General features: G+C 45.0%; 1 protein-coding gene across 1 annotated transcript in view; it reads left to right on the forward strand.

The window, feature by feature from the left end:
* Nucleotides 1-664: 664 nt before the first annotated feature.
* Nucleotides 665-15,229, forward strand: part of Trim71 (tripartite motif containing 71) — a 62,218-nt gene continuing 47,653 nt past the window's right edge. The window contains exon 1 of the mRNA XM_076868847.1: nt 665-1,516. Coding sequence (XP_076724962.1) covers nt 665-1,516 — 852 coding nt within the window. The remainder of the gene's footprint in view (nt 1,517-15,229) is intronic.

Here is a 15,229-nt window from a genome sequence, read left to right on the forward strand (position 1 = left end):
CTGCAGGAGAGGCTGCGCCTGGCGGTGCGCAAGCCCCGAGCGCAGTACGCCGGGCCACCCAGGAGCCCTTGGCCGCCGCGTCATGCGGTGGGGCGGTCGGCGTCGCGCGGGGGGACACCGGCTTGGCGACGCTTTGCTCCCGCCTTTACGAGTTTGGGGCACATTCCTTTCCCAAGAAGAGACTAAATCTGTTTAAAGAAAAGCAACACACCAAATACTCGTCGAACCAAATTCTGCTCTCACCGGGACTAGGATTACACAGCGGACTCTCAATTTGGGGACTCCTCTTGGTTAGCGCGAAGCGAAGCCCCAGCTTCTCCAGGGAGTACACTGACCTCCCAGCCCCTGCTTGCCCCTCGCGTGTCGGGGCTTGTTCTGGCGTTACAGCTTCGGAAGGCACGCGGCCCCCACGTCCTCCGGGAGGAATCTGTGTCACCTCTGGTTAGTGGCATTTAATGCCCGCAGTGTTGGAGCTGGCAGCGCGCGGGACGGACGTGGCGAGGCCAAGAGGGCTGCGTCGCTCTGGTGTCTGCTCCCGGATTTCAGGCCTAATCGATGCATTTTTCTGAGTGAGTCGGTGGCTCCCCCACCCACCTCGTCCGCGCTCTCCTCCTCCTCCTCCTCTTCCTCTCTGGTCTCCTCCCTCCTCTGGGCCGGGTTGCAAATGGCTTCGTTCCCCGAGACCGACTTCCAGATCTGCCTGCTTTGCAAGGAGATGTGCGGCTCGCCCGCGCCGCTCTCCTCCAACTCGTCCGCGTCGTCCTCGTCGTCGCAGACGTCCACGTCGTCTGGGGGCGGCGGAGGGGGCCCCGGGGCGGCGGCACGCCGCTTGCACGTCCTACCCTGCCTACACGCTTTCTGCCGCCCTTGCCTCGAGGCGCATCGGATGCCGGCGGCGGGCGGTGGCGCACCCGGAGAACCGCTCAAGCTGCGCTGCCCTGTGTGTGACCAGAAAGTAGTATTAGCCGAAGCGGCTGGCATGGACGCGCTGCCTTCGTCCGCCTTCCTGCTCAGCAACCTGCTTGACGCCGTAGTGGCCACCGCCGAAGAGCCGCCGCCCAAGAACGGGCGCGCCGGCGCCCCAGCGGGCGCTGGCGGCCACAGCAATCACCGGCACCACGCGCACCACGCGCACCCGCGCGCATCCGCCTCCGCGCCGCCGCTCCCGCAGGCGCCGCCGCCGCCCGCGCCTTCTCGCTCAGCGTCGGGTGGCCCCACAGCCTCCCCGTCTGCACTGCTGCTGCGCCGGCCGCATGGGTGCAGCTCGTGCGATGAGGGCAACGCGGCCTCTTCTCGCTGCCTCGACTGCCAGGAGCACCTGTGCGACAACTGCGTCCGCGCGCACCAGCGCGTGCGTCTCACCAAGGATCACTATATTGAGCGCGGCCCGCCGGGTCCCGCAGCCGCGGCCGCGGCGCAGCAACTCGGGCTCGGCTCCCCTTTCCCTGGTGCGCCCTTCTCCATTCTCTCGGTGTTCCCTGAGCGCCTCGGCTTCTGCCAGCATCACGACGACGAGGTGAGTCGTGGGGCTGCTTGAGAGTGGGCTGCGCCTGGGTTTGGTGTGTGTTTGCGTATCGGTGACCGCCTGTGGACAGGGTCCTCCCGATCCGTGTCAAAGTGAGGAGAGGTGGGTCCTCAGCCAGATATATTGCATTTTTCTTTGAGCATAGTGGCAATGGTTGGTATCTAGGAGATCACGACCTAAAAAGTGTGTCGAAGATCTGGCTTCTGTATGCCTGCCGCGAGGGGCCTTCGGAGAGTCCCAAAATGTGGGTTCCCCTATTCTGTATTTTCACGGTAGCGAAACGTGGCAACCGTTGTAATTAACTTAGAGATGAGGTAGGAGAGATAGATGTGTAGTGTGAATGTAGCCTTGAATTCCTTGTGTGGGCCGGCCTGAGGCCTCCCAAAGCGTTGAGAGGGCTCTCCTTCATTTTCTTTATTTGTGAAACTTGTAGATTATTGCTTTTTAGTAGGGTGTGAGCTGGGAAGGGGTGGTTGTGTGGATGAGTTGGTGTGTGGAGTGTTTGTGCCTATATAGATCAACTTTCCATGTGCATGGGGGGGGTAGGACAGTTTTTTTTTTTTTTTTGTTGTTGTTGTTTTTGATGTTGGTTTGTTTTGTTTTTTTTTTTTTTTGGACAGAAGCAATTGTTCCCTCTTGTGTTAAGTAAGGGACGTCTGTGGATCTTTGAGGGCCAAAGGGCCCCTGGTCTTGAGCTCATATCTACTCCGCAGCTGTTTCACGTAGTGTCAAAACGCATGGTCTGCCCTGAGCTTTCACGTGGCATTAACGTTCGGCATTGTGGACCGTACCCCGAGATAGAGGCGGAATCGGGGCGAACTCCTTGTCCATTGCCTTTACCGGGCTGAGACTCTTGCTATTGGGCTTCTCACGCAGCGCCCCAGGTTATGTCCCTTCGGGGAACCTGTTTCCCTGGTTAGAAGGTATCCCCACTCTGGTCAACCACATGCGCAGCTTCCCTTGGAAAAAAAAAAAAAAAAACAAAACAAAACCGAGCAGCTACACGCGGCTTGAACCTGGGGGTTAGCAGCATCTGAGGGCTGCACCGCGGTTTTTGGGATTGATTTCGCTCTTTGGGTTGTGGACACTGTGACACTTTTTTTTTCACTTTGGTTTTGAGCAGCACCTTCCACTCGCCCTAACTCATGGGATAAGGGACGAAAAATTTTGAGGCGCAGCCTCTCCTGAAGGGTCGGTAACTTAAAGCTGTCTACCTGTAGACCTGTGAGATTCGGTGTGTAGTCTTGCCTCCGCGGGAGAGCAGGAGATGGCAAGGCTTTAAAAATCCTGCCGGAGTTGGAGTGGGTTGGGTGATTCTGAGCACCTCCAAGCCAAGCACCGCGCTCAGCCTTTGCCACTCTAACCTGTTATTGGGTAAGAGGGCGGAGCTACTGCCCGATGGCCTTAAGCCGACTTCTCCTATTGGAAAAAGTTGAAATTCTAATCTACTTGTGGGCACCCCTATTTCAAAAGGTTCCTTCTAGGTATGGAGCTTGGGGCGGGAGGGATTGCTTCGTCTTTAAGCTTTGAGTGGACTTCCTTACAGTTTTCTCACATTCATGGGTGAATGTTTCTAGTATGTTCTTTCATTACTTTTAGAAAATCCCAGGAACAGAAAGATGGAGCCAATTCACTTGCAGATTAGGATCAAATGGAGGGCGCGGGGGAGGGGAGTTAGAGGACAGGGTGCCCTGAAGCCGCGAGATTTCCCCTCCTGGAAGGGAGGTTGAGTTTAAATGTCAGTTTTTATTTATATTCTTAAAGATCTACCTGTGTTTTAGCTGTGCGGGTACCGTAGGCGCTCCGTGTTACCAGACTTGTGAGAGGCTTATTCACTTTTTAAATCACAAAACTATAAATTTTTAAAAACTCGCGCAGTGTGGGAGAGCTCGAAGAGAGAAGTGAACCTTTCCACCCCTTGAGATACCTGGATGCCTTTAAAAATCACTTTTTAACACGTTCAGTGCTAGGTTGAAGTTTTAGAAAGCATTTAGATATTAGGTTTTTGAACTAAATACAATTTTTTGAAACAAATTTGAGCGATATTCTACTTCATGTCTTTAGCTTTTCATTAAAACAAGAAAACTTTGTTCATTTGAAATTACAATGCTAGAAAATTTGAGTTCCAGAGGTGGTAAGCTAGTTTCGAATCGAAGACTAAAATGTTAGAGAAAGCACGACCAGGCAGTGAAGTTCCTATAAGCTGTTGAAATTCTTCCTTTTTCCTTTTGATGAAAGTGATTGTTAACTGTTTCAGAATATTGTTCCTTTAAAAGTCTGCCTCTGGCTGGGAAGGAGCTTGAGGGCAATTTGAAGGATAGACTGACTGCTGTCTGGATTGGGACGACCCACTGAATGCCTAAATGCATATATGGGTTTTCCTCTATGTACGTCTACCTCGGTTTTTAAAATGTGCTATTTTACTGAGTTGCTTTCTGTAACAACTGGCTCCATTAAATAATCCTGGGCGACTCTTTTCTTTCGTGAATACCTGGTTTGTCATTTCAGGCAGAAGGCAGGCTCACCGGGGAGATTGCTTTCCTTAAGCATCTCCCCGGGAAACGACTCTTCCAAACCTGCAAGTGAGGCGTCATCTTTAGTTTAAAAACTCAGGATGAATTGAAAACCTAAAAGGAGGTAGTTGCTTTTTCCAGCGGAATAAAGAGTTTTTTGCTTGCTGCCACTGTCTAATCTCATTTTTGGTTCTTGAAAAAATCCAATATATATATATTTTTTAAGCAGCTAGTCCTGTGCCTCGTGGGTCAGTCGGGCCGCAGGAACTGCTGGCCACGCACTACCTGCGTGCTGGTGTCGGGCGAGAGTCGTGCGGAGGTAGAGCCTAGGTAGAGCCGCTGCGGGGCTGCGGGCTGCACAGCCACTCGGTCACCCAGACCCCGCCTCTGTTGGCAAGGGGCACAGCCGGGCTCGAGGCTGCTCTTATCCCGCGGGCATCCAGGGTCGGTGCTTAAGGCTGCTTAGGTTGTGAGAAAGGTTCTTCTTGCGTTTTAGGGGAAGACTTGAGGGGGTTAAATGTGTGACTTTAAAGGGCGCCACTTCTGCTGCTCATAAGTAGCCCTTTAACTCGCCCCCACCCGTTGCAACTTATCCTGAGCCCTTTGCTGCTTGGGAGAGGACACTGGGAATGAAGTCACTGTGTGTCAGGGTTCTCTAAATCGGAAGTAGCCTAGCAGAATTGGAACAGGCTGGGTCCCCAGGAAAGGCTGTATCATTAGTAGGGTAGGGGGAGGCAGGGACTCAGTGACTCTGTTGCCATCTTGAGTCAAGGGAAACATTGTATGTAGTCTACCCCACCAGATGGTGGCTGTGTTCCCAGTCCTTAAGGTCAGGGACTGGGATTTGGCCCAGTTCTTCTCTTGTACTGAAAATGGGGTACAGGTGCTGATAAAATTTATATTCATTCTCTGCAATTGGGCTTTAAAATGCTTCCTGGAAAGACAGTTCTGTAATTCCAAACTGATATGGAGTTCTCTTGGGGACTGTCTACAACCAGGAAACCTAATCGTTTTTGCTGCCTAAAATAATTGGTTGTGGTATGAAATCCTCTCTTGTGTCTTAAATTGTATTCATCATGATGTGTTTTATTCCTAGAACCTAAGCTTTCTCAGGTGTTTGTATACTCAGTTGTATGCATGTTTATTTAAAAATTATGTGCACGTTCTTGGGTAAATTATAATAAAATCTACACAAATGATTTTTGGAAGGGGGTGCTTACGGGATTGAACCAGAACTTTGGGCATGTTAGACAAGCACAGTATGTACCACTGAGCCATATCTGCAGCCCTCTACCAAAATGCTTTTTTAAAAGTTTTGATTCTTAGTCATGCTACATGTCAAGTTTTTTTTTTTTTTTTAAAGAAATGAAATACAAATACAGGTAAAGACCCACTTTTCTACCATTTTTTCCATCTATCTCAAGAGGTGCTCAAATACAGTTGACAGATTTTATGGTAAAGTTTGAATTTCTATAAACTTTTTAATGACTCAAGTTTATTCCTAAGGGTTTATTGTTTGTGTGTTTTGGTAATGGTAAGGGGAGAAAATGAGTAGAAATGGGTATTCTTAATGTAGTGCCCTTACAATTCATACCTGACACCTATTGGTCAGAAAATTAAACTTTTCTATACCTCAGAAGTGACTGAAGTTGCTGCTTTTAAATCCAGTTCAGCAGGCAGATATTTGTAAATTGAAGTCTGTTGGATTAAGAGTGCTTGATGAAAATATACTGGAGGGAAATGTTCATTATTGATGTATTAATTCCTCCTCCCCCTTTTTAAAAAATATTTTTAGTTGTTGATGGACACAATACCTACAATAATTTTTTTAGTTATATATGGTCACAATATCTTTATTTATTTTTATCTGGTGCTGAGGATCAAACCCAGTGCCTCATGCATGCTAGGTAAGCGCTCTACCACTGAGCCACAACCCCAGCCCCTACTCCCTTTTTAAATTTTTTTGTAGTTTTTTGCAGTGCTGGGGATTGAACCCAGGCCTCAGTTTTGTGATGCATGCATGTATGCCATGTGCTCTACCACTGAACAACACCCTCTGCCAGATATGTTAATTCCATTCTGAGTATAATCTTTGGGCTTTGAAAAGTTATGCTTGAGCTGACATCTTCCATTAAAGTGCATAGAAGTGGATTTTATCAGCTTGGACCCTCCAGGAAGAAGGCCATGGATAGTTCAGCTTCTGCTGCACAGGTTGGCTCAAAAGGGGCAGCTTGTCTAACTGCTAGAAATGTGGAGACTGTGTGTTACCAACCTTGTCTGGGGACCTTTTTGTGACCTTGTGTTGTATTTTATCTAGGAAATTTCAATTTCCAGGTCTAGGGTTTTATTTTGGAAAATGGACATTTTGGGAAGAAAGTGGGTACTTTTTTTGAGGTCTGGCCTTCATTTGATACTACCTTATTTGTCATGAGATATTTTTAGAATTAAACATCAGTTGTATTTGGAGTACAGAAATATCAAAGTGTCTAAATATTGAGTAAAATTGTCTTTTTTCTTCCCAGTTCCCCCTTCCATTTTATTTATAAATAGCATTTAGAAGGCTGTGCCATGCAGGCCTGTAATCCCAGTGGGTTGGGAGGCTGAGACTGGAGGATCTCTCTCCAGTTCAAAGCCAGCCTCAGCAAAAGTGAGGCACTAATGCAATTCAGTGTATAGAGCACTTGCCTAGCCCTATACAAAATAGGGCTGGGGGATGCGACTCAGTGTTGGGTTGAGTGCCGCGGAGTTCAATCCCTCCCCAAAATAAAAATAGATAAATAAATAAATAATAGCATTTTAGATTTCAGGAGACTATAGTTTCATAAAGATCTCCTTAGAATGGATGCAACTTTTGCCTGACATGTAAATTTTATTTAATTTTGTCTTTTCATTGTAAAAAAAAAAAAATTCTTAATTGTGCATTTATAGTAAGGAAGGTCTTGTTGAGTCTGTAAACAAGAGGTGAATTGGCCGAAATGCTTTGTTGTTGAAGTGGTTTGCCAGGATACAAAAAGTTGGATAATTTTCATTTATTATTTGATTCCTCAACTTTGCTAACTCAGGTAGTACCTAACCTGAGATCCATTCCCATCAAGTTTTGTTTTTGTTGAATCTGTAGAACCATCTCAGTTCAGTTATCAATAGGCACAAAAAGCCAGTTGTAGTTTGTTCAGAAATAATTTTCCATGTAGATGCCTCATGGAAGTGGTAGTCTTTAGTGATAAAATTTCTGATTTCAGTAATTATATGTTAGCAAATTGAAGTTATGTTTATTGGGAGGGCCCTTTTATGAAGAGGGTGTGTGTATACATTAAAAAAATATATTTTTTGGTGGCTCTGGGGTTGCACATGCTAGGCAAGTGCTCTATCACTGAGCTAACATTCCAAGCCCTTTTTTACTTTATTATTTAATTGTAGTTGGACACAGTACCTTTATTTTATTTGTTTCTATGTGGTACTGAGGATTGAACCCAGGGCCTCCAATGTGCTAGGCAAGTGCTCTACCTCTGAGCCACAACCCAAGTGCCCCCTCCCCTTAAAATTTTTTTTTTTTAGTTGAAGATTTTATTTTTTTATGTGGTATGGGGGACTGAACCCAGTGTCTCACACATACTAGGCAAGCTCCCTACCACTGAGCCACAACCCTGTTCCCTCCAAGCCATTTTTAATTTTTATTTTGAAACAGGGTCTCAGTTAAATTGCCCAGGTTGGCCTGGAACTTGGGTCTTCCTGCCTCAGTGTCCAGAGTAGCAGATGTTACAAGTGTGCACCACCATGGCCAGCTAGAAGGATGGACAATTCTTTATCTTGATTATTTAAGGGCTTCTACAGAATAACATTCTTCTTTTTTTTTTTTTTTTTAAATTGGGTCTTTCAATTTATTTACTTTTTTTTGAGAATTTTAATATTTTTTTTTTTTTAGTTTTCCGCGGACACAACGTCTTTGTTTGTATGTGGTGCTGAGGATCGAACCCAGGCCACACGCATGCCAGGCGAGCGCGCTACCGCTTGAGCCACATCCCCAGCCCCCAGAATAACATATTCTGCAGAATAGTATTTCTGGAGTTTGAATGAAGCAAAGATATGTACACAGAAAATGAAATAGACTGAGGGCCTTCTGGCTTTGACCCCCTTTGTGAATTCTGGAGGTTCCTGCTTTAATTTTAGAGCCTGACTAGGTGAGGTGTACCCCTGGGAATGAAGATTGTGTGCCTGAACGTGTCACCAGCTTTATGTATCTTTTAGTTAACTTCTGGAAAGTTTGGCCAGGGCTGGGGATGTGGCTCAAGTGGTAGCGCGCTCTCCTGGCATGTGTGCGGCCCGGTTCGATCCTCAGCACCACATACAGACAAAGATGTTGTGTCCGCCGAAAACTAAAAAATAAATATTAAAAATTCTCTCTCTCTCTTTAAAAAAGAAAGAAAGAAAGAAAGTTTGGCCAGCCATTTCCTTGTATTCTAGATTTAACCTTTTGCAAAGTTAAAAATGTTCTTGAAATGCCAGTGGGTTTTTAGAACTCTTTCATACTCTTTTGAAACTAATAGGGATACTTCTTAAAATGCTATTGTATTAAACAAACAAAAAACCCCCGACTCATTTTGCTAAATATGAATCTGCTAACTGCTTAAAGTACAGGACTACTTTGGAGGAGCATCAGCAGTCATTATTAGAGTGCTGAGAATTTAGAGGAAGCTTGTAGTTTGACTACATCTGCAGACTTTAGTTCGTGCCCTCTGAGATCAATGCCAAAGTGAGGAGGGAGATAATTTATTAGAGCCATCTATAGGCTTGCGCTGAATAGCCCCACATGTGTGGGTAAGATTAAAGAAAGAAAAGTGGATATGGTGAAGAAATTTTGAGTAATAGTTGGAACTTCAGGTAGTGGATTTTTTTTTTTTTAAATTCTTTTAATTAATTAGATTTACTTGAGCACTTCCCACATTGTGGTTCTAGATTCTGCTGTGCCTCATTTTTTTCTTCTTAAATGTAAGAAGAGATTAAAAAAAAAAGTTTCTTTCAGTGCTGTAAGGATTATTAGAGCTGCTAATATATGAGGTATCATAGTGCTGTGTGCCCCCCACATTGAAGGCAATTGTGAACATTTATGTTAGTTTTATTATCAAACTACCCCCCCCCCCGCCCCCCCAAAAAGGGGGACAAACCTTCAGGGTCAGAAGAAAGAAAACCTGAACTGTGCGTTCTACCATTTCACTATCATATAAATTGGTAGCTGTGTAGTGATCTCCTTCGTATGGTGATGCAAGGTGAAGGGGGGGGAAATGCATACAACTTGTTTTCTTTTAGAAAAACTGGAAATCTGGTTCAGTTTTTTTTTGGGCGGGGTGGTACTAGTGGCTAGTGGTGGTGCTGGGGATTGAATACAGGGCCCATGTATGCTCCTCAAATTAGCTTTCTATCATTTGAAGGTTGTGGGGCTTCCCATGTGTTGGAGAAGACGGGGTACAAATACATTTAGAGATTTCCTTCAGCTGTTTGAGAACCACTACCCCTCACCCACCTATCCATCCAATACTGGGGATTGAGCCCAAGGACTCTCTGCCTCTGAGCTACATATATCTTCAGCCCCCTCCCCTTTTTTTCCAGGCTGGCCTCAAACTTGGCATCCTCCTTCCTCAGCCTCCAGAGTCCCTGTGATTACAGGCCTGCACTACTGCTTGGCATACTCCCTCTAAATTATGGCATTTCAGTTGCTCCTTACAGCAGTCTGACTTAGGGGACTTAATTAAAATTAAACCTTATTATTTTAAGCTTTAGTTTTATAGCTTTACTTGTGTATATGTGTGCATGTGTTAGAGGAGACATGAAGAAGAATCTTAATTTATCACAAGAAAAGCCTTAAATTATTATAGAAGAAGCGGCTACATTACAATTGGAGAGACTGAATGAAGCCAGGGTGACAAAATGACTTGATCAGAAACTGTATTGCTGATAGCACTTGATGTATTAACATCTGTCATGAAGCTGGGGGTGCATACCTGTAAACCTAGCAACTTGGGAGGCCAAGGCAGGAGGACTGCGAGTTCAAGACTAGCCTTACAACTTGGTGGTACCCTTAGCAACTTGATGAGACTTGTCTCAAAAGGACTGGGGATATATGTAGCTCAATGGCAAACCTTGTGGTTTGTCAGGTAATATAAAAATGGGAAGGGGAAGATGAATGGGAGATTCTCAATTTCTCAATATGGCTGCTTTGTTTTTCTTTTTGGTACCAATAATTGAACCCAGGGTCCTTAACCACTGAGCCACCTCTCCCAACCCTTTTAATTTTTTTTGAGATGGTTTCACTAAGTTGGTTAGAGCCTTGTTAAATTGCTGAGGCTGGCTTTGAACTTTTGATTCTCGTGTCTCAGCCTCCAGAGCCACTGGGATTACAGGCAAGTGCCACTGTGCCTGGCTGTATGTGTTCTTAAATTACTAGACAAAAGTCAGGGCTGGGGATACAGCTCAGTTGGCAGAGTGGTTGCCTTGCATGCACAATGCCCTGGGTTTAATCCCCAACACACGCACGTGCGCACATGCAAACACACACATACACACATACACACATACAACGCCCCCCTCCAAACTAGACAAAAAGTCTAAATGCTAAAGATGGCATCTAAACAGATTTAGATGAGATGAGTTTGGGCCTGAAGGTAGAGGAATCTTGGAGCACGGTGGAATTTAGATAAAAGTTGACTGATAAGTAGGGTGATTTCCACTGGATTAGCTGTGCCAATGCATGGAATCTTTTCCCATTTCTAAGTAAGGTGATAGGCTTCCCTCCTTTTTCACCCTTAGTAGAGGGTGGGTTATTGATAAACAGAAGTAAGAGTAACTGTCAGAAACTAGTCCCCAAGAAAGAAATTGTTGACTGGTGGTGTTGAGTTGTTAAGGAGGTAGCTGAAAGGAGAGAACACTAGGGTACTGGGGAAGTAGCAGCCTTGGGAAGCATCCAGGGGGATGGGAAAGGAACAGGTTCCGAGTGCTACCATGTTGGTAGGAAGTCTGCCAAGGACATTACCCAGGAAACAGTTAAGAAAGGCCAGACCCTTCCTCCCTGTCGTGGGACCTGTTGGGAGAACCTGTCAGGGACCTAGCTGGCAAAGCAGAGGTGTGGTTTGCACAGTCCCAGCTGCCTCAGCCCAGAGGAAGAGGAATGGGACTGGGGCTTACACAGTGAGTTGTAGTTAGCATTAGACCCTGGCTCCTGGCAGCATCACCTGACTCCTCACAAAAGAGAACATGTCCAAAGCTGGCAGGTCCTAGCGGTGGGGTGAGTGTCCAGTCTCCAGACCCCAGCCTCCTCTCGTGCTGGGTCTTGCTGCTGACCTGTGCTCCCAGGCTGTACTGGCCGTGTGGCAGTCTGTTCTGTACCCTCTAGCTCTTCCAGTTGAGTTGTGCCTACCAAGGGGGACTGCTGTTTAGTGGCCAGACATGTTTATGTTGTTACACCTGTTGATTACAGCTACCCAAGTGAAGTAAAGTTGAAAGATGAGTGCAGAAAATCATTATGAAAACTGATTTGGTAAAATAGAAGGCTTTTAGGGGGGAAAAAAAGGGAGCAAAGTAATCCAAGAATCCTGCCTTGTAGAGTTTGGGAGCCAATTTGGGATGAGATGGTGCCCTGTTGTGATGTGGTTCTGATCCCTGAATGGGAGCACAGAACTGGTGGCTAGGGAACTGTGGAGTGACTACCCTTAGACTGTGGGTCTCCCTCTGGTGTGAGGAGGAATTTCCCAGAACAGTATAGATGGTGTCTTATGAAATGGGGACGCTCATTACATTCTAGGTCTTTGTCCTGTAGTCTGTGCTGCGTAACTTCACCTGTCCAGGTTCACCTCTACTATTCTGATCAGTGTTTTTTTTTTTTGTTTTGTTTTGTTTTTGTTACTTGGGATTGAACCAGTTGAACCAGGGGTGTTTAACCACTGAGCCACATCCTCACCCCTATTTTTTTTTTTTTTTTTAAGAAAGAGTGAGAGAGAGTGAGAAAGAGGGAGAGAGAGAATTTTTTTTAATATTTATTTTTTAGTATTTGGCGGACACAACATCTTTGTCTGTATGTGGTGCTGAGGATCGAACCCGGGCCGCACGCATGCCAGGCGAGCGCGCTACCACTTGAGCCACATCTCCAGCCCCCTCACCCCTATTTTATATTTTTAAATATTATTTTTTTTAGTTTTTTTTTAGGTGAACACAATATTTTTATTTTACATTTATGTGGTGCTGAGAATCGAACCCAGTGCCTCACGCATGCTAGGCAAGCGCGCTACCACTTGAGAGCCACTTCCCCAGCCCCCCCCTTTTAGAGAGAGAATTTTAATATTTATTTATTTATTTGTTTATTATTATTATTATTATTATTTTTTAGTATTTGGCGGACACAACATCTTTGTATGTGGTGCTGAGCATCGAACCTGGGCCGCATGCATGCCAGGCGAGCGCGCTACCGCTTGAGCCACATCCCAGCCCCCCTATTTTATATTTTATTTAGAGACAGGGTCTCACTGAATTGCTTGGTGCCTTCCTTTGAACTTGGGATCCTCCTGTCTCAGCCTCCAGAGCTCCTGGGATTACAAGAGTGTGCCAGGCTATGTAGAAATTGTGAAGTGAAGGAACTGATTTGAGGACAGTGTAGCAGGCAAGCCAGTTGAAGCTCTGTAGCCTCCCCATCCCCTTCTGTGTGCATCCTTTTATATTTAATAATTTTTTCCCCCAGAAAAAGCAGTAAGTTTTTTTTTTTGTTGTTGTTGTTAGCTTGATCAAAGCTTTCTAGGATTTAGGGGAATATCCTAAGAGGACAATTTATCTTTCCAGTTTGGTCCATCTGAAAACATTTATCTATCTATCTATCTATCTATCTATCTATCTATCGTGATGCAGGATATTGAACCCAGGGCCTTGTGCATGTGAGACAAGCACTCTACCAACTGAGCTATATTCCCAGTCCCTGATTTTTTTTTTTTTTTTTAAAACCACATGGGTGTAAGCAAATATAATGAAAATCCACAGCTTTGTTTCACTGTCAATTGAGGCCAAATATTTTTGAACTTTGATGGCATGTAGGGGAAGGAATCACTCCATGCAGTATCAAGTAAGGTTTAAGAGTCTTCTCTGGCTATGGTGGCACTATCTGTAATCCCTAGCATCTTGGGAGGCTAAGGCCCAAGGATGGCAAGTTCAAAGCTAGCTTCAGCAAATTAAGGGAGATCATGTCTTTATTTAAAAAAAAAAAAAAAAAAGGCTGGGAATGTGGCTCAATGGTTAAGTGTCCCTGGGTTCAATTCTGGATACCAAAATAATAATAAAATAAATAAATAAACTGGTTTGGTAGGTGAGAAGGGTTAATTTTGTTTATGTGGCTGGCTATAAGATGGAATAGCTGGAGATGCAGTGGTTAATCCTAGGTGATATTTGAGGCTTGCAATAGTTGTAAATTTCCCAATCTTATTGTTACCCATCCTTCCCTCTGTTACGCACACAATATAGATTTCCCTTGGTATCTTAGAACTGAACTTACCCGTCTTCCTCTTCTGCATCTTTGCTAAACTAAATTGTATGTTAACTTTTACTTACATAAACAGACATAAATAAAGTAAGACACAGTGAAAGCCATTATTTATATTTGGACATCTCAGATTGGGGAGTGTTGCTTCCAGTTTTAATGTTGGAAAACAAATATTTTCCTTGTAAGAGGAGAGATGGTGCTCCCAGTTTGTGTGTGAGGATCCCCTTCCACACTGCACTAATTGGCTAAACCTGAGCACAGGATTTGGGTTCCATTTGTCTCCACAGTTCATTGGTCCTAGTCCCATAGAATTTATTTTCAAGATGGTGTGCTTTTGGGGGTATCACATTCTTTCCCACCAAAATAAACCCCAAGGAGATGGAGTAGCCCCTGTCCTCTCAGCCTGACCCTTTCATGGTCTCACACAGTGTAGCTGTGTGAGGGCTTTCTCTCCATCCTGAGAATAAACACAGATTTGCTCACAGTTAACAGAAAGGAGGAATCCAAATAAATGAATGCTTAATGAAAAGGTATTTTTGTAGGATTGGGCTGTTACTCAGGGTTAGACCTCCTACGTAGCATGTGCAAATCCTGGGTTCAGCCCTTACTACCACCCTCCTCCCAAAATTACTCGTAAATACTTGACAGGGATTAAGAGAGAAGCTTGAGGTAACAATTTTGTTTTAAAATTTGTGTTCCTTTAACAATACCTAAGGATTTTCTTATTTGTTCATTTAATTATTTGGGTGGGCGGTTTGGGGGATTGAACTCCCCCATGAGCTACATCTCCAGTTTTTTATTTTTTGAGAATAGGTTAATGAGGCTGTCCTTGTACTTGTGATACATTTTTGCCTCAGTCTCCCAAGTTGTTGGGATTACAGGTGAGGACCACCAACAGCTGGTTTAAATTTGTTAATTTTAACCTGATTTAATTGTACAAAAGTTTTATAATCTTTAGATTTTCAGTAAATTTTAAACAATTTTTTTTTGGTATTAGGTTTAGAATTCAAGGCCTCTCAGGCAAGTGCTCTACCACTGAGCTGCATCTCCAGCCCTTTTTATTTTTTCTCTGTATGCGATCCCCCTATTGCTGCCTTCTGAGGAGCTAGGATTAGAGGTGTGTGCTACCATGCCTGGCTTAAAATTTTTAATTGCTAAAAAATTGTATCTTTTTAGATACAATTAATTTCTTCTAAACTCTTGACAACCCTTTACATACACAGATATATGGAGTGAAGAGTTTCAAAAACATACACGGATTCTATGTTTACTGACTGCTCTAGACTTGGTGATGTGAAATGGATTCTCCCCTGTACTGTTTTTGGGGTTGTTGGTACTTTAGGTCCTTGCCAGTAGCACCCCCGCCCTCACCCACCCCCCTCACCCACCCTCCTTCTCTTCTGGAGCCCTTTCCGAGAGGAGAGATCCTCTCTTCCGGCCTCTGCCTGCAGCTAGGGGATTCCTAGGACCCGGGTACAACACTATTGAAATGGTAATGGATCCCAGCACCGGCTCCTGGAGCTATTTCCCTCCGGGCCCATCCTTGGGGCCATCAATCTGATGGGAGAAAAGTGGCTCATCCTGTTGTCCTACCCTGTACTTCCTGGAGTGCCCCGAGGTGGGGGCACCTTTTCATATGTTTATTGGCCATTTGTGTTGCCTCTCTCAATTTCCTGCTTA

Source organism: Callospermophilus lateralis, chromosome 1 (genome assembly GCF_048772815.1).
Source record: "Callospermophilus lateralis isolate mCalLat2 chromosome 1, mCalLat2.hap1, whole genome shotgun sequence".
Lineage (NCBI taxonomy): Eukaryota > Metazoa > Chordata > Mammalia > Rodentia > Sciuridae > Callospermophilus > Callospermophilus lateralis.